This window comes from Seriola lalandi, unplaced genomic scaffold, assembly GCF_002814215.2.
Source record: "Seriola lalandi dorsalis isolate HSWRI2012SDOR001 ecotype SW California unplaced genomic scaffold, Sedor1 jcf7180002054517, whole genome shotgun sequence".
Lineage (NCBI taxonomy): Eukaryota > Metazoa > Chordata > Actinopteri > Carangiformes > Carangidae > Seriola > Seriola lalandi.
Window position 1 is genome coordinate 1,831,083 of NW_019525070.1, and position 19,942 is coordinate 1,851,024.

The window sequence follows — 19,942 nt, forward strand, 5'->3', positions numbered from 1 at the left end:
TCACAGCCTGCCCTTATATTCCTTTATTTTCTTTACAGTTGACCAGGTTCTGCAGCCACAAGATTCTCAGTCTCCTGCCATACCAGTTGTGCCTGACCATCCCACCCCTTCCATAGCCGATGGTGAGCCCATCCAGCAGAGTGAGGACCCAGACCTTTTCCCTCAAGCTGCTGTAACCCTCACTCCAGCTGTTAGTTTTATAAATGGTAAACACGAGATCACATTGGAGCCACAGAGATCAGAAGAAATAGAGGCCAAAGGTACCCAGATTTTGACTAATGTGACAACTCTGGGAGCAAGTGATGAAATAACCACAGTCTTTGATTATAGTTGGACCAATCCCCCTGTTGATAACTCCACTGACTCTATGGAGGAATCAACAGAAGGACTGATTTCTACAGAGATCCCAGATGTTGATGAATATGAGTCTTATATAATCCCAATAGTTGAATCAACACCTCCTCACATACTCCCTGAAGAAGATGACCTGAACACAAAAAGCCCCACACAGAAAGACTCAACCTCTGTTCAAGCCTCAACAGTGGAGGCAAAAACCACACCGAAAACTCAAACTGACCCAGGTGCCTCAGATGCCACAGAGGGGATGAGTGATGTCACAGCTACCTCGGCTGACTTTGTTCCTACAGTAACACCAGCGGAGCCACAGGCCACTAAAGCAACTGGAGAAACCCAAACAACAAAGGGTGATAAGGAAACCACCACTGTCATCACCACATCTGTGCAAGAAGAGGTAGACGAGTCAGGGTGGACTCCCACTTATGTGAAAAGTGACTCAGATGTGACTCAGACAGAGAAGGCTGAGGACCAATTCCCTGTCACTTCATCAACCGAACTTCCCACAGCCAGAGATAAAGCAGAAGTCACAGAGGAAGCAAAGAGCACATCTGCCACTCCAGCTGCGGAAGACCGCACTCAGTCTACGTTACAGACTGTGTCAACTCCCTCCTCTGATGACGCTGATGGGAAAACACCAACATCAACAATTAGTGACTCACAGAGCTCGACTCAAGATGTGGAGGGAGGGAAAGAGACCCAAACCCCAAAAGAATTTGCCTTCAGCACAATGGCTCCTTTAGTATCTAGTAGTTCAGCCCCTCTTGAACAGACAGCAAAGACTGAGATAACACGAGCCATAGATGTAAGCAGCACTGAATCTTCGTCATCTGTTGCACCTATCTTGGCTGAGACTTCAGAGGGGACAGACATAAGTCAGCAAGGGAGTACAGTCAGCCAAATACCTTCCATCTCGCCTACTGGGGACGCTGCGACTGATGCAATGCCTACATCAGAGGATGGTTCAAGTGACCAAACAGTGGACATATTTACAACGAGCCTTCCATCACATACCTCTGCAGGGACTACAACATCATCTTTGAGCATGAGCCCTATACCAACACATCAAGCCACAAGTGAGAGTGAAGAAACATCACAAACAGTACAAACTGCTGGCACAGACAAAACATCTGTTCCTTCCAGTGATGAGTCCGAAAAAGCTTCAGCGACCACCTCCGCACAGGAGGAGAGGAAACAAGATGAAACATCGCCTCCCTCTCTTGAATCCATTGCAACCACTGCTTCCCCGTTATACAGTGCTATTGAAATTATCAAGACAACAATGGCTTCATTCACTGAATTTTTCAGTCAGTACTCAACACAAAGTGCATCAGTAATGACTGATTTACCTGACCAAAGAGTGGAGGAAACTTCCTCACCTGTGGCCACCCCTACTTCTCCCATCAGACCAGATGCGTCTATTTCAACTGCAATTTCAAAAGTAGAAATCTCAGGTGTAACTGAAGACACAGTTCAAACACAACATTCAACAGTGTCCCCAGGAAGTAGCATTACCGAGACAGGTTCCCTAAATCCTAGCACTGCTGGAGAGAGTGAAGATGACCAAACATCTGGTATGACATCAACAGAAGCTACTGCAGCAACTACAATGCTGCCATCCTCAACACTTAGCACAGCCAGTGAAGTGAAAGAAGAAGATGTGGAAATACCGTCCATTTCACAGGAACCAGCAGTTGGTGACATCACTGACAGCACACAACCCACTTACCGCGCTGAGAAAACAACAACGTTGTATGAAGGGACACAAAAACCAGCAGCTTCATCACAACCGAGCACAGCTGCTACTGCTGGTGTGGCAGAGACAATCTCATTAAAAACCTCTACAGATGGAGAAAGCTCAGGCAAACAGACAGATGAAAAATCAACTACACAGTTTGTTACAGCTTCAGCCTCATCTCTCTTTAGCACTGAGAAGCCAACAGCACATCCAGTTGAAGTACAAGACAGCACTGTCACAGAACAAACAGAGAAGCCCTCAGTTTCTACTGTTACTGGTATGACTGAAAAATCTTCTGTCATCACTCTAGTGGATGAAGAAGGCTCAGGTTCCCAAACCCCAGACATGCTCTCTTCAACCTCCTCTGTCACAGTTACAGCTTCATCATTATTCAGCACTGAGTCACCAACAGCAATGTCTCCTGGAACAGCAAAAGGTCTTGAAACAGATGAAACAAAAATGCCATCACTTAGAGTAGAACCATCAGTTTCCTCTATCTCTGATGAGACACTAACAAGCTCAATAACAGTGATTCCAAGTTTGGCTTCTGTTGTATCATCTACTCTTCCAGACACTGATGAAGAAGATATTAGCAGTGAGACTACAATGGTGGAGTCCACTCCATCAATCAGTGGATCAACTGCTAAACCTGAAACATCATCTTTCTTCATCACCAAAGATACAGAGGGTTCTGGAAACATCATCACTGAGTTCACTGAAGAGTCAGTTTTTACTACAACTACTTTGTCTTCAAGGTTGAGCAAAGAGTCGCCATCAGTCACAGCATCACAGGAATCTGAAATAAGTGATACTTCAAAAATTGGTGTTACTGCAGCTTCATCCCTCTACAGTACTGAGAAACCAACATCAGTGTCACCTGAAACACCAGAGACTGTTACCACAAGTCAGACAAAGGAAGATTCAGTAACACCAGAGGAAAGTTCTGCTTTCCCAACCACAGATGAAGAGAGCTCAGGAGAACAGACGACTGTGATGTCCAGCAAAGACACTGCAGCTCCTACAGGTTCATCGTTGTTTAGTACTGAGAAACCAACAGCACTGCCAGGTGAGGAACAAGACAGCACCGTCACAGATCAGACAGAAAGGCCCTCAGTTTCTCCTGTTACTGATGAGACAGAAAAATCTTCTACCTCCACTCCAGGAGATGAAGAAGGCTCAGGCTCCCAAACCCCAGACATGTTCTCTTCAACCTCCTCTGTCACAGCTACAGCTTCATCATTATTCAGCACTGAGGCACCAATAGCAGCTCCTACTGTATCCTCATTGTTTAGCACTGAGAAGCCAACAGCACTGCCAGTTGTGGAACCTGACAGTACTGTCACAGATCAGACTGAAAAATCTTCTGCCTCCACTCCAGGAGATGAAGAAGGCTCAGGTTCCCAAACCCCAGACATGTTCTCTTCAACCTCCTCTGTCACAGCTACAGCTTCATCATTATTCAGCACTGAGTCACCAACAGCAATGTCTCCTGGAACACCAAAAGGTCTTGAAACAGATGAAACAAAAATGCCATCAATTAGAGTAGAACCATCAGTTTCCTCTATCTCTGATGAGACACTAACAAGCTCAATAACAGTGATTCCAAGTTTGGCTTCTGTTGTATCATCTACTCTATCAGACACTGATGAAGAAGATATTAGCAGTGAGACTACAATGGTGGAGTCCACTCCATCAATCAGTGGATCAACTGCTAAACCTGAAACATCATCTTTCTTCATCACCAAAGATACAGAGGGTTCTGGAAACATCATCACTGAGTTCACTGAAGAGTCCGTTTTTACTACAACTACTTTGTCGCCATCAGTCACAGCATCACAGGAATCTGAAATAAGTGACACTTCAATAACTGGTATTACTGCAGCTTCATCTCTCTACAGTACTGAGAAACCAACATCAGTGTCACCTGAAACACCAGAGACTGTTACCACAAGTCAGACAAAGGAAGATTCAGTAACACCAGAGGAAAGTTCTGCTTTCCCAACCACAGATGAAGAGACCTCAGGAGAACAGACGACTGTGATGTCTGGCAAAGACACTGCAGCTACTACAGGTTCATCGTTGTTTAGTACTGAGAAACCGACAGCACTGCCAGTTGTGGAACAAGACAGCACCGTCACAGATCAGACAGAAAGGCCCTCAGCCTCCACTCCAGGAGATGAAGAAGGCTCAGGTTCCCAAACCCCAGACATGTTCTCTTCAACCTCCTCTGTCACAGCTACAGCTTCATCATTATTCAGCACTGAGGCACCAACAGCAATGTCTCCTGGAACAGCGAAAGGTCTTGAAACAGATGAAACAAAAATGCCATCACTTAGAGTAGAACCATCAGTTTCCTCTATCTCTGATGAGACACTAACAAGCTCAATAACAGTGATTCCAAGTTTGGCTTCTGTTGTATCATCTACTCTATCAGACACTGATGAAGAAGATATTAGCAGTGAGACTACAATGGTGGAGTCCACTCCATCAATCAGTGGATCAACTGCTAAACCTGAAACATCATCTTTCTTCATCACCACAGATACAGAGGGTTCTGGAAACATCATCACTGAGTTCACTGAAGAGTCCGTTTTTACTACAACTACTTTGTCGTCATCAGTCACAGCATCACAGGAATCTGAAATAAGTGACACTTCAGCAACTGGTATTACTGCAGCTTCATCCCTCTACAGCACAAGTCAGACAATGGAAGCATCAGTAACACCTGAGCAGTCAACATCAGACATTACAATTACACGGCAACCTCCAAAGCAATTAAGCACAGAAATAACATCAGCCATCCCAATAATTGATGAATTTGAGACTAGTTCTGCAATTACTATTACAGAAGACGACATCTCAACAAGCCAAACAACTGAAATTTTTACAGAGGAAACATCTGCCCTCTCTTTGTTGTCATCTACAGACCAAATAGTGGAACCAAGCAACCACTCACCTATAGTGATTGACAGCTCGCACGAAACAGCTGCTACATCTCCAAGCTCCACAAGGCCATCCATTCCTATCATAGATGAAACTGAATTTATTCATCAAACCCCTGATTTTACCGACAAAGTTGCAGGTCAAACATCCCCCACCGTCTCTTCAGTGTTCAGCACAGAAAAACCAACAGTAACAACAGCATCACTTGCAACTGGAACAAGCTCATTATCTACTGTTATTACACCTTCCTCTTTGTACAGTACTGAGAAATCAATTTCTTCTGATACAGAAAAGCCCACATCAACTCCTGAGACACACTCTGTGATCACAACTACCACTGAGGAGAGCACCAGAAGTCCAACCCCTGATAATATGTTCACCAAGGAACGTGAAACACTAACAGCAGTTTCAGCTAGCATCTTGCATGAAGAGGGCTCTGGGGTGCAAACCCCTGATATGTACCCAAGTGTTGCACCCTCAGTACAGCCCGATGAGGAGGTGGACCACAGCATCAGCACAGACTCCACATTAGTTGAAACCTTACCTTCTTTTGTGAGAACAACTGTTAAACCTACCGTCACTGCTTTTACCACAGACACAAGGTCATTATTCACTGATGAAGACGGCTCAGGTGATGTTTCCACCACTCCTGTGTCTTCCATGTTCAGTACCGAGACACCAGAAGTGTTTGAAGAACCTACCAAGAGCACTGCGACGGATGAAACATCTGTTACAAAGGTTCTCACAGAAGAAACAAGTACAGCCACCACAGTGTCTTCAGTGATTAGCACTGAGAAGCCATTATTGACAACAGCATTCCCTGAAACGGAAACAACTGAAGCTTTACAATCTCATGCAACCATAGCCTCTTCTCACCACAGTACTGAGAAACCAACATCTGTGCCACCAACCGACAGCACATCACAGCCTGGTGTTGAATCATCAACCCAACCCTCACCACAGTTCATGACAGAGCAGTCTACAAATGCTATCCAATCTTCTGTCTCCTCCAGCTTATCTCCCACAATTGAATTTTTCTTTACTGATGTAGAGAGGTCAGGAGATGACATATCTTCATCCAAAGATGAAACTGCCCTGGAAACACCAACAGCAGCCGAGCAGCCCTCAGTGGAACAAACAACCTTAACAACAACCACATCATTTAGACCATTAATCACACCCACATTTGTTGAGGAAAAAAGTGACAGAGAGCATACAACTGTCACAACAAGTCCCTATACACTTGAAACATCTCAACCCATGGCAATCCCCAGTGTCACTGTGTTTACCTCGAAGGAAACCTCTACTTATATTGACATGGAGAGCTCTGGTGAAGAGGATGACTTGGAGTCAAGTCCAGACGGCTCTGGTTCAGAGCCATCCACTGAGACTACCACAAAACCCCTGACTGAATTTACTGTGGCTACAGATGAGACTGAAATAGAGACTGAGAGCACATCCGGCAAGACAAGTTTTACATCCTCAGATCCCTCCAGCACACAGCCTGCCAAGCAATTTATGTCATCAACCCAACCGCCACATATGACAAGCACTGAGAATTACATTACTGAGCCGGGCAGTGGATTCCTCACAGATGACTCTGGTGATGAGGATGAGGATTCAGGTAGTTACTTTTTTAATGGGTCAACTACATTTGTACCAGTCACAAACCCTCCTACAATGTCCGTGACAGTAGCAGCTACAAAACAAATCGCTGTGTCTTCTAGTGCTGTTGCTGTCACAGAGGAGAGCTCAACTGACCAAACAACAGATAAGTCCACTGCCATTACACAAAAACCTACTGGCACCGCAGCCTCTTCTCTTTACAGCACTGAAAAACCAACTGCAATGCTTCTAGAAATCCACACTCCAACCGTTCCAGGGAGCACAGTTGATATGTTCTCTCAGACGTCTTCAGTGTCATCTTCAGCTGTTTATAATACAGAGTCTCCTGATAGCACAAAGAGTACAGCCTCCTCCCTGTTCAGCACAGAGAAACCTACAATGACACCAGCATCTCGTGAAAGTGGAACATCTGATATTCCAAGATCTGCTCTAACTGCAGCTTCCTCTCTCTACAGCACCGATAAGCCAAATATCACAACAGTATTTAATATCACACCTGCCCGGTCAGCTGACATGTCTCTCTCCACAACTGATACATCAAAACAAAGTCCAGATTTTACTTTGACAGAGCAAGAAAGTTCTGGTGACCTAACTACTGAGATGTTCACATCAAAGCCACCAGCGATTGAGAGTATCACGTTTGGAGAAGTGACCGGTGAAATGGAAACCTTCGTTTCAGTCACAACAACCTCTGATGAACAGGTTTCCTCACAGGAGGGTGAATTTGCTCCCGATACCCCCATCACTTCTGAAGCCACTGTGAAAGATGAAGTTGCTGTATCTGAGCACATAATGCAGTCTTCTTATACAACTATGTCCCCTCATACAACTGGAGCCTCAGTTGGTGATCACACTACAGTTGACTTCACTACAGTAAGCTCCAGCAGTGAACATGAGCAAGATGAATTAACATCAATGTCCACCCCAATTCCCTCCATCATATATCATAGTGTTACAGACCAACAGGTTGTGATCATTACACCCAGTAGCAGCCGACCCAAGACTGACCTAAGTGAACAAACACCTACCATGGTCTTGCATGTGTCTCAACCATCAACCAGCACAAGCACCATATTCACAGAGGATGCAACAGATGAAGATGAGCTATTCTCTGCAGTTACAGAGAGTATGAAGGAAGGTACTCCTGTGCATATCACAAAAGATGATACCATCATTGATGCAGATGTTACCTCCATAGTTCCCTCCTCTTCATTTTACCCAACCATCAAGACAGAGGAAGCTGGAGGCATCACAGCAGTTACAATGACACAAAAGTTGGAGGTAACAGAAGAAGCAGAAGGTTCAGGGACCGACAGTGACACCTTTTTTACTCCTACACCAGTAACGTTACAAGCTACCTCAGCCACTGATTTGACATCAGCGTCAACATCTTCTGAATATTCACAGTCCACTTCAAAACCATCACCTATGCAAGGAGTTTCTACTGAAGAGATGGTCACATCGTCACCACATGCCACCCCAGCTACCACCGTGTCCACAAAATCGAGCTCTGATGAAACATATGATTCAACCACACCACATACAGTTTTCCCTATCGAGATTCACACCAAACCAGTTCCAGAGCTGGTGAAGGATGATTTATCAGGTGAAGGCACCACTGATAAAGTCGCTGAGTCTATCACTGAGATCTCCACATCCTCGTCTTTGCCATCTCAAGCCTTAACTGAAACAACAGACTCCAGCTCTGTCACTCCAGTATCCAGTGAGGAATATATGGGCACTACAGATGAAATAGAAAAACCCATGACCCCATCACCCACAGCCATAATGGCCACAAGTCCTGACACAGCTGATGAGACCAAAGGTTCCACACAAGCCACTGTGCCTTCAGTCACTGTCACATCACACACACTAGTGTCCACTGAACCTGGCACAGTGAAACAAACCAGTGAAATAACTGATGACGAATATTCAGGTGAGGATTCTGAAGAAGGCTCTACATTGTATAATTCAGAGGCAACTTCAGCGTTCTCTGTGGATGGATGGAGCGCATCTGAAAAGCCAGTGAAAGCTACAGCCTCCTCACTGTTCAGCACTGAGAAACCAACTGTTGCCCCTGACACAGGAGATACAAATGAGGAGTTTTCAGGTGGCCCAAACCAAAGTATGTCCACTGAGGTTGTAATTACAACAGTTAAGGCCGAGAAAATCTCACCAACCTCACCTAGAGGTACCATAGGAGAGGTCGCAAAGTCACCAACAAGTGCTTCCTTGTCCATCGATAGCACAGTGAAACCGTCTGTCACTTCTGCGTCAGACATTAATGATACTGACACCTCAAGTGGTCAAACATCTGGTATACTGACAGCTTCAACAGTGAAGGCCGAACCAACAACAATTTCAGTTACATCACCTGAAGCTGGCACTGGGGAGACTGAAATAGCAGTATCAGGTTCTGCTTCCAGTCTTTATAGCACCGAGAAGCCAACTGTCACATCCTCTCCTGATGTTGGATCAGATGATCACACTCATGTGACAGAGCCCTTGACACACACAGCTGCTCCTCTGCATAGTACAATAAAAATGGAACAAATAGTATCCACAACAACATTATCTCCTCCCTACAGCTCTGATACATATTCAGTGGCAAGTATCACAGATGTTCCAGATGTGGTGAGCTCTGAGGTTGAGATTGCAGATGCCACAACTGCATCACCTATGACATTGACATCTGAGAGTGAAAAGACTGTAGCCACTCCTTTGTTCAGCACAGAGAAACCAATCACAGTGACCCAAGAGGATAAAACTCAAATGAATGAGATAACCACAGAGGCAAAGACAGCGTCATCATCAGAAACAGTTTCCCCCTCTACCAATGGAGCAACATCAACCCCAGCACGCGAAGAGAGCACAAGTGACCAAATCAACTTTATGTCCACAGAAGAATCAGTTTCTACATCCACAGTTTCTTCTGTACAAAGCACTTCAAAGCCTGACGTGATGGTTCAGTTTGTCACCACTTTTGTCCCAGAACCAGAAACAACACAACCTGAGGTGTCCTTCCAACAGGCAAGGTCTGAGATTGCATTCACTCATCATCCCCACACTGACATTTCCTCTGAGAAAACTGTGTTGGCCACAACTAGCCCAATGTTGCCCAGTGAGGAATCAGGCCAGCACTCTGAACCTAGTGATGTGACTCCCCAGATTGGAGTTACCACCACATCGCTGAAAGATAAGACGGATGAAGCACCAAGCCGAGCACCTGTAGCCAAAGAAGTTTCAACTGACACTGAAGGCAGCTCAGATAAAGACAGTAAAGTCCAGGAAACATCGACCTATGCTGTGATGACCTCGCCTCCTACAGATGAAATAGAAGACTCTAAAGGGACCGAGTCGGCTGGGGTTGAATCCATAACTCAAAAACCAGCAACTGAGAAATCTGCAAAACCTGAAGAAGAAACTGCAGCTGACAAGACAGCAAGTTCTGCAGAGTCAAGCTCAGTGGAAACATCAGAGAGTTCAATTGAACAAACTCTAGAGGAAACAAAAGAGCGTCTGTCCCCAACTGGGTCTTCACTGTTCAGCACTGAGACTCCATCTTTGGCTTCCATATCAGGTGTGACTGATCAAGAGGGTTCTGGAGAGACATCAACAGCATCACTCATAATGGTGACAGGAGAGAGTGAACAGACTGCCACTCCTCCCTCCTCAACTGTGAAATCAACTGCAGTGTCACTTGAGATAGACACTTCAACAGATAAAGAGGGCTCAAGTTATGAGACTGAGGAAATCTCTGTATCAACAGAAATGAGTATTATCATTTTACCAGAAGAAAGTTCTGGCAAAGGGACATCTGATATCTCTGATTCTGACTCTGTCACTGTAACTGTTTCATCCCTGTCCAGTACGGTTAAGATGGATAGTATCACCAGTACTTTAACACACACACAAACCGATAAACCAGAATCATCTACATATGAACAAAGCTCAGGTCACACGTCACCTGAGAACTTCATCACTGAAGCATATGGAACACAATCCCCTGCCGTGGCCAGCACTTTCGAGTCAACAGAGACTTCTCTTGAGTCAGGGTCAACAGATTCTGAAAAAGAGGAGACACAGGATTCAGACCCAATAAGTACGCATCAACCCACTGGTGTTACACATGCCGCAGAAACCTCTACAAGCTCAGACACTAATGTAGTATTCACCACACACTCAGCTGTTCTTTCAACATCAGCATCTTCACAGCTTGATGTTTTGGTCCAGTTTGCCACAACAGTTTCTCCTTTACAGGCCCTAACAACTCCCGAAGAATCATTTGAACAAGTCAAGTCGGAGATGACACTAACACACCGCCCTGACACAGATCTTTCCTCTCAGGATGTGTCACTGACCACAACTCACCCTAGTTTTGCAAGTCATGCAATAAGTCAGATTACAGAATCAACTACTGTGCCTGCTGCCGCTTCTTCAGTGACTGAAGGTGTATCTGCTTCAGCTGAAGATGGGCCGGTTGAACCCACTCTTGAACAGGTTTCGAGTGGTGCAAAGATTGAATCATCCCCAGATACAACTGTCCAAACAGCACCTCTTCCAGATTATGACTATTTGCCCCCAGATTATGAAGGACCTGGCTACATGGTTTACGCAGTTCCAGAACACAATGAAACTACAGCACCAGAAAAAGTAGCTGTGTTCATGACTGCACCTCCAGCTGTTTCTCAAACATCTGAGAGTAAGCCTGTTGACTCAGTGAGCAGCACTGAAAGTAGCTCAAAAGAAAAGGCCACTCAGTCACCTGTAGAAGCAGTAGCTATCACTGTCATGCCTTCTGCACCAGCTCCCTTCAGTGCATCTGGTTCTGAGAGTGGTTCAGAAAGCATCAGCAGCTCAGAGGAAAGCATGACCACAGAAAGCACTGTTAAGATGGGTGGTGATGAGCTTGAGAGTATCACCTTCTCGACTAAGTCACCCTCCGACTTTAGCACTGGGCCTGAAAGTGAGTCTGTCAGCTCTGACAGTGGGTCTGGAGAGTTGATGACTACAAAGAAACCAAAGATCTACGGTTTGGAACAACAGTCTCTGTCCTTAGATGAAATCCAGACTATATTCAAGGTAGATGCTACCACAGATTCAAAGGTGGAGACTGCTAGTGTTGATAGCACCTCTGGGAAAGAGGAAGATGTGGATAAAATAAAGGGAGATGTCTCACCTCACACTGAAATGCCCACAAGGACCTATACAGACTTCACAACAGTGTCACCAGCTCAGACGCAAAGCCAGTCAGTGTTAGTTGAATCTGTAGCTACCACTCCGCCATCTTCCTCTGGTGGGGATGAGAAAGTGGACAGTGACTTGACTGCCCAGCCAGATGCAGGACTCGATTTGGGACACACCATTGTTGGCGAGACTGTTGAAATTTCAGGTATGTTTCTGTAAATGGCTTTAATTGAAATACAACATGTGTAAGCTCAGAATAATGTTCTGTTTAATACAATTTACAATTTGCATTTGTTCTCCTAACAGGAGTTTACTCATGTACAGAGGACATTTGTCTGAATGGAGGATCTTGCTACAAAACTGGCAGCATCCATACCTGTAGCTGTGCTCCTGGTTACAGTGGTGATCGCTGTGAGACAGGTAGAGAATTGTTTATCAAGAATTCCTCTCACAATATCTCGCTTCATTAATGTTAACCCACAAGAAGCATAAAATATATTCTAAAAATTGTTTTATTGTCTTGGGGACTGCAATTTGTTTTGACCATTTCCTGTTATTAATTACGTCTGTTTCTTATGCAGATATTGATGAGTGCCAGTCAAACCCTTGTCGTAATGGAGGTACATGTGTTGACGGGATAGCTTCCTTCACATGTGTTTGCCTCCCAAGCTATTCTGGGCTGTATTGTGAGGAGGGTAAGTTTGTGGTAATTTCATGGATTCTCCCCCTAACTTCTTTCTGAGTATTCTGTTTCAGACTAATGAAGGTTTTTCATTTCATTATTGTTGTAAGTGGTTCCAGCTATCCATATAAACTGTCTAGACTCAGCTTAGATGATTTTGATATGACATGATAGGACCTTTAATGTAATCACTCACCTGGGAGATGAACCAGAATAAATAGGCTATGTGTCATTCACATGTTAGACACACCATCACAGCTGATCAATCCAGCTGTATACAGGCAACTATGGTCTTAGGTTTCCTCCAGGCATTGACTGAGTAAAATATAAATGGAATAAACACAATCTTTATCTCATCACCACAATGACACACAAGCATCCATGAGCTTTAGTTTCTGAATGTTTCAGACGCACAGACAGTTGACACACACACCCTGTTTCGATTAGTTTTTATTACATCAATGTAAAGGTGGTATACACTGCAGATATGCTACACATCCAGTCACGTCTTGACATGTCCATCTAGGCCAAGACAATAAGATTGGAAACTGGGTCACTGGGTAACTAAGGTTATCTATACAAGGCATTTCTGGAATATAGTGGAATAATTTATTCTGAAGTTCCTATACCCTCATAACTTTACTTTCATTTCCCAGATGCGCCCTACTTTCATCCCAAGTGTGTTGAACTCAGGGCATCATCTGCCTTGGCTGATTTTTCTTGACCAGTGCCTACACCCTAAATTTTGTCAGAATCACTCAAGAGTGAATCACACCCAGTTTGTGTACTCATACACAGCTGCTGTCTTAGAAGGTTTTGCCAAAGGAAAGGGAAAAAAAGCAACTTGAGGTGGAGAACCAAGAGAAAGATTCTGCCTCTGTCAATGTTCTGATGCTGGATTGAGGAGGGGAAGGAGGGACTAACAGACAGTAAACTGATTTATTGCAGTTTGGATGCATGAACACAGTCACCATCAAAGGGTCAAGATGACAGTGGTATCAATTGTGACTGGGAAAAGCTTGCGGGTTTGATTTATATATGATCTCTTTACAACTGCATGCCTCATGCTCCATTAATTTACCCAGGAGTCTGACAGTAATTTGGAATCTTGATTTCCGGATTTGCTTTTGTGTGTATGAATACCTGTGAGTGAGTAATCTGAGAAGAATCATCCTATTTAGCACAACAATCACACCTTTGAGTAGTTGGCACTTAATAGGATTCCTTTTTGTTTTGTTTCACCTGCCTTATAGTGCTGCTGTCAGGAGCTGTAGGAACTAATCCATCACATTGTTTCTCTTTCATCTTTATTAGAGACAATAGACAACAATAGATAACAGCAGGCCTGAGGGCTGGTATACCTAGGTGAGAAGAGCACTGTAGATGCAGCTGATTAGATGATGTCATGATGGTGAGGTCAACATATGCAAGGATGGAAGTTAACAGCTAAAAGTTTACCTCCCTTTGAAAATGTTAATGCATTTCACGTCTTTTGATCTTTTGCAAATCTGTTTTTCCTGTATGCCTCATTCTGTCTCTCAATTTTTCTTCCATCAGATACAGAGGTATGTGACTATGGCTGGCATAAATTTCAGAGCCACTGCTACAAGTTCTTCCCCCACAGAAGAAACTGGGACACAGCAGAGAGAGAGTGCCGCATGCAGGGGGCTCATCTCACCAGCATCCTCTCCCACGAGGAGCAACAGTTTGTCAATCGTAAGTTAAAGATCCCAATTGCAGATAAGCATTCATAAGAACAAGTCTTAGTTTAGAAAACCTCTATGATAAGATTGAAATAGTAAAAGTTCTTTTTTAAAGCCACATCAAATACGCAAAGGTAGTTACAGTTTACAACAGTAAATGTAGAAAAAATGATCCAGGCAATGAAAATGCCATAGCTATCCATTGTTCCTTCTTGCACTTTGTGAACTGAGCAGTCCTAAAAAGGACATATGGCAACAGAGAAATGTAATCTGCTGTGTCTCACTCTGCCCTGTATGGCAGGTCTTGGACAGGACTACCAGTGGATCGGCCTGAATGATAAGATGTTTGACAGCGACTTCCGCTGGACTGACGGCAGCCCTATGGTAAGATAGGTTTCTTTCTCACATATTTTTGTCTCAACAAACATGGCACAGGGACAGTGTAAATATTTGGAAGTGATGCTGGTGACAGATACAGTCATCTAGGGAGAGTCGTTCTTTTCAAGGGCTGTGGTGACTTTCTCATGACGTACTCTCCTCTGCCTCATATCGCTACACCCTGATGGTTGACTGCTGTGATCATAAATCTGATGGGGACCATGCTTTAAAGGCACCATTGAATCCTTTTTAGTCAGTGTGAGTCCAGTGCAAGAAAACAAGTAGCTGCAAGAATGCAAAAAAGATGACAGTCGAATGTAAAAAAAAGGGTATGCCCGGGAGAAAAATGCACACTGTAGTGTTTATAAAACAGCACACAAGTCCATGTTTGCTACAGTGTTTGTAGCTGCTGAAGACCCCCCTCACAAGACAGGAAAGTGGCTAATTACTATGTGCATCCGTGGTGCACAGACTCATGTCCTCACTTCAAAGATAATTCTCCAGGACCAGAGATAGGGGAAGTATAGACAGCCTCAGGGTTAAAAGATAAGCACAGACCGCCTATGGGGACCCTTGCCCAGCTGAGAGATTGAGGGGTGATGAGGATGTGAGCAACACTATGTAGAGGGGAGTTTGGCAGGCGTAGACAGGTATGGACCCCCTTTAACCCCTACACACAACAGGGGGGCCAGCCAGCAGGAAGCCACCCGGGGTGGGGGGGCCATCAGACAGGCAGCTACACACAGATGGACAGCACCTGTGCTCAGCTGCAGAAAGAGAGCCCAGGGGGTTAGGGTGGGTGGTCACCTCCAGTGGATTTAAGTATAATAAATGAGTATTTACATTTAGAAAGAAAATAAAAAATTGATTTATTTCAGCAGCAGGGTATTGAAACACCCAAGTTGAAGTGTCTTTGGATGTGTGTGTCTGTGTCTGTGGGTGATCAAAGTTTGTTTGATTATTTTGAGGAAGATGTAGGCCTGCTGTGCAATTGATGGGTCACGTATTTGTTAACTTAAAGCGAACAGAGCAGGAAGTCGGTGTGTGTGTTTGTTAACCATAATGACAGAGTAGCAGAGCCTCGGGGCATGATTTGGAGGGGGAGGGGTTCACAGCTTTGAAGAAACTGTTTGAACCTAGAATGCGCTGAAAGACTACAGGTAGCATCAATTCCTGCACTACAGCTGTGTGTATACTGTACAAGTGTGTAAATGTACAGCTGTGTGTATGGAATTATGTGCCTGCAGAATTACACATGTAATGCTAGGTATGCGATGTGATGAAATGACATTACACTTATGTTTTTCTATCATCACAAAGCAATTAAGTCCTCAACACGCAGTCCCTGGAACATGGATACCATCATGCCAACTATATAAACTCACATCAGTGTGTGATATAAGTCACTGGTCTATATTGTGTTTCAGAAGCCTGTTAAAAAATCCTACTCAGTATTATATTTAGACATATTGTGGCTTACTGTGAGATTTGCAGCACAGTAATGTAGCTGCCTGTGACATTAACATAGTTTAGAAACCCATTTCTGTGTCTTGTGTTAATCATACAGAGCCTGCAAGAGTCCCTCAGAGCTGAACTATGATGATGTAATAACTGCTGAGTTGAAGTTGGCTCCTACAAAGAAACAGTTGTTCCCTCTTGTGGCCATTAATTAAAATTACAGTGACGAGACACGGCTGCCAAAACAGCACGGCATCTCTATTTTTGGGATCACGTCTGTGGAAGTAGATAGGTGGTAGTAACAATACATGTACTCATTTAGTAATTTGTCATTCAGTTTATCAGGCAGACCAAATAAACACAATCTGCAGCTTCTACTCCTAAAATAGGTTATGATGATAAAAAACGATTCAAAGCATCTGTATCTATGTGAGGGGTATTAACGGCACATTTTATGACAGGTTTGATAAGATACATTCAGAGAAAAAGGTCCTCTAAAGGACACATAATCCATCACCATGTCTTTCTCCTTATACTCTGCTCTTTTATCTCTATTTCAGCAATATGAAAACTGGAGGCCCAACCAGCCTGACAGCTTCTTCTCTTCTGGCGAGGATTGTGTAGTGATGATCTGGCATGAGGACGGCCAGTGGAACGACGTTCCTTGCAACTATCACCTCACTTTCACCTGCAAGAAGGGCACAGGTAACAAGACACTTGCACAAATCGTCTCGTACTTTACTGAATGCATGCATTAAGAGTGGAGAAAATACAAATCTCATCGAGTCGTCTGTTACTGCAGAATTCCTTGTAATGCAATGTTTATTGTCACTTCTGTTTCTCAGTGTCCTGTAGCCAGCCCCCTCTGGTGGAGAATGCACGAACATTTGGTAAGAAACGTGAGAGGTATGAGATCAACTCGCTGGTGAGGTACCAGTGCCAGACAGGCTTTATTCAAAGGCACGTCCCAACTATCCGTTGTCGTGGGAATGGACGATGGGATATCCCTAAAATCACCTGCTTGAACCGTAAGTACAGCAAGATTTGCATTTGAAATATGCTTTATATGCTTTCTTCTGTGTGTCTAGTACTGAACTGGATTTTTACAAACACTATCATTGTTTTAGTGTTTCACTGTAATATATGAATTTTCTCTGACAGCATCAAGCTATCAGAGGACCTTTATCAGAAGACATCAACACAACAGTCTCTACAGCATCAACAACTTCCAAAGATGGCCAGATGAGGCCATCCGCTTTCACCATCAGCGCTTCCGGGGAAGGAGAGACAGGACTGAACATAGGAAGAAGAGACAGTGATTGCCGTGTAATATGGCACATCTTACCCGAGACAAGAACACATGGCTGATGCTTGTGTAGAAAGAGGAAAAGAATTCTCACAGGAAAAGCACAAGAGAAAACTCATCAAAGAAACCAAGAGGACAATCTGCAGTTTTCTTGCATTTTGGATGACGATGGAATCTCATGCAGTGCCTTTTTAAAGAGATGTTGACACATGACTTTTCTTATCAAGGGGCACTGTTTTATATCAATGCCAATGTGGATAAAATACTTTCAGCTGGCTACTGGAAAAAGCAAAAAAATATTCTCATCATTCTGTTTTAAACTGCGGACTTTTTGTCTTTGTCCTTAGCTTATCAAACAATACAACCATGTGCTATTTAAAATCACCATAAGTGTATGCATAGAAAAAAAGCTTTTGTGAGATTATAGCGCTTATGTTATGTAAAGGAATCAATTATGTCGTCGTGCTGTTTTAAGCTGGACTTCATTTTAATGAACATGCATACATATGCATATATATTTAAGGCCTCAATCTTTAACTATGTTTATTCTTTATCAAGAGGTTTGGCTTCTCAGAACACAAATGGAAGCATCAGTGGCAGTGATTGATAATGCAAAGGACTCATACATTGGTAGAGTATTATTTCACATGCATAGAACTATAAACTTTTATAAAGACTCTATCCTCAGTCTTCAAATCTAATCAGCAGAGGTACAAATCATATTCTGAAACATAGTGTCATAGTTTTGCGAGTGGTAGTTATTCGGATTCCAGATTAATAATACACCCAACTCTGGGGAAATTGCACCAAATTGCTCAGTTAACTGCTGGAGACCTTCTCTGTGGCGGCAGCTTTCAAAGCACCAAATTACCACCTTTCAGTATCTCCAGCCTTCACTGGATGTCATTGATGTCTTGTCAAGATAAATGTCTATTGATAGATTTCTATAGAGAGATTTTTTTTTTTTAAACTTAGTGATATTTCTTTTGATTCTTTGCGATTTATTATGAGAGATCAATTTCTAAGTACCTATTGACAAAGCCTTTATTCACTGATGGAAATCAATTTCCATCATCTGCTTTAAAATGAAAGAAGGGAATTGTGGCTCAAGTAACTTGTATTTTCTGCTCATGTGTGTTCAGTGCATAACTTACAATTAGTTGCTACAGCATGTTTACAATAATTTTAATGCTGTTCATAATCATACACCAAAGAGTCTGGCTCTCATCTGTTGCTGATGTCTAGCTTACAATTGGTCTTTTTCTTTTCTTCTGCACACTTTAACTTTTCTGTCATTGTGGTCAATTGAAATCAGCAGCTGAGAGAATGTATTTTGTGAGACACTCAAAAAGACTTGAACGTAATGGCTTTTTAGGCAGAAACACATTGAATTTATTTTCGAGCTGCTCTTGATCTCCTTAGTGACAGGTAAAATGCGATGCTGTCACGTAGCCCAGCAGTGCTCTTCATATATTTTTATTGTACATTCAACAGGAGACCAGCCACAATCACAGACTGTCTAAATGGGATGCACTGAGGATGAAACATTTCCAAACAATATGATGGATTTATACGTCTTTTTACATCTTCAATGCCAACAGTGGACCAAAGAATAAGGAGGGCCCCATCGGCTGCAATAATGTTGTTCTGTAATATTAACAAAATATTTGTACATGTGGATGGTTATGTGTTTCTCCAGCCATTTTTTTTAAAATGGAGAAATGTTTTGTTTTGTCTGCCTGTGAATGTCTGTGTGTGTGTGTTTCAGCCTTAATGTGCACATAATATCATTTTATATTTATAACAGTTTGTTTTTTTCATTTTACAATGTGAATGTCTGGGATGTTTGTGAATTTTTTTTAATTTTTTTTTTTTAAGAAAACCAAACTGTTTTTTTCTGCTTTACATCACCAAAGAAATAAAATAAATATATGGATATTATATACTAAGAACATTTAATTTGGACTTTATAAAGAAATGTTTGGGAAATTGTTCCTGGGTGTTGTCCGTGTTCTCCCTGTGCTTGTGTAGGTTTTCTCTAGATGTGGTGGTTGTCCATGGTTCATGGTCTATGGTTCATCTTTCTGCTTTGATGGAGAAGCAAAGATCTAACAGTATTTCTCCGTTGCATGCCTGGTAAGTGTCCCTGAACTGGAATATGCAGGTAAAGAGAATGAATGAATGAAACATTTAGGTCCTCTTGCACTAAGGCAAATTGTGTATAGAGTAAATAGTGTTGTGGTTTCACCAGCAGGTAGTGCTATCAGACTAAGCCATAGTTTCTGTCTCCTCAGTACCAGGGAATAGGGGAGATATTTCATTCCTGTCCTTATAGCACCCACACAACTCATGCAAGCACTGAGCATAATGTGAATCTTTTTAAACTGAATTCTCTGAATCACACTCTTTGGAACATCGTCTCATTGAAAGTATTGCGGTGTCTTGCATATACATCAAACTGAAAAACCTATCAGACATGCTCTACAAAACCTGTTGGTAGGCAGACGATACATTCAGGGGGAGCGGGCAGAAAGCAGCGGTGTGAATTATAGCAAATATATGGAGTA

At 43.2% G+C, this 19,942-nt stretch overlaps 1 protein-coding gene across 1 annotated transcript in view; it reads left to right on the top strand.

Annotated features, from left to right (window-relative positions):
- Positions 1 to 19,316, top strand: part of LOC111660277 (uncharacterized) — a 33,412-nt gene extending 14,096 nt beyond the window's left edge. Inside the window, exons 7-14 of the mRNA XM_087175868.1 lie at positions 39 to 12,053; positions 12,155 to 12,268; positions 12,430 to 12,543; positions 14,088 to 14,246; positions 14,535 to 14,617; positions 16,630 to 16,774; positions 16,915 to 17,097; positions 17,231 to 19,316. Of these exons, the coding sequence (XP_087031994.1) occupies positions 39 to 12,053; positions 12,155 to 12,268; positions 12,430 to 12,543; positions 14,088 to 14,246; positions 14,535 to 14,617; positions 16,630 to 16,774; positions 16,915 to 17,097; positions 17,231 to 17,388 (12,971 nt within the window). The 3' untranslated portion in view covers positions 17,389 to 19,316. The remainder of the gene's footprint in view (positions 1 to 38; positions 12,054 to 12,154; positions 12,269 to 12,429; positions 12,544 to 14,087; positions 14,247 to 14,534; positions 14,618 to 16,629; positions 16,775 to 16,914; positions 17,098 to 17,230) is intronic.
- The last annotated feature ends 626 nt before the right edge of the window (positions 19,317 to 19,942 follow it).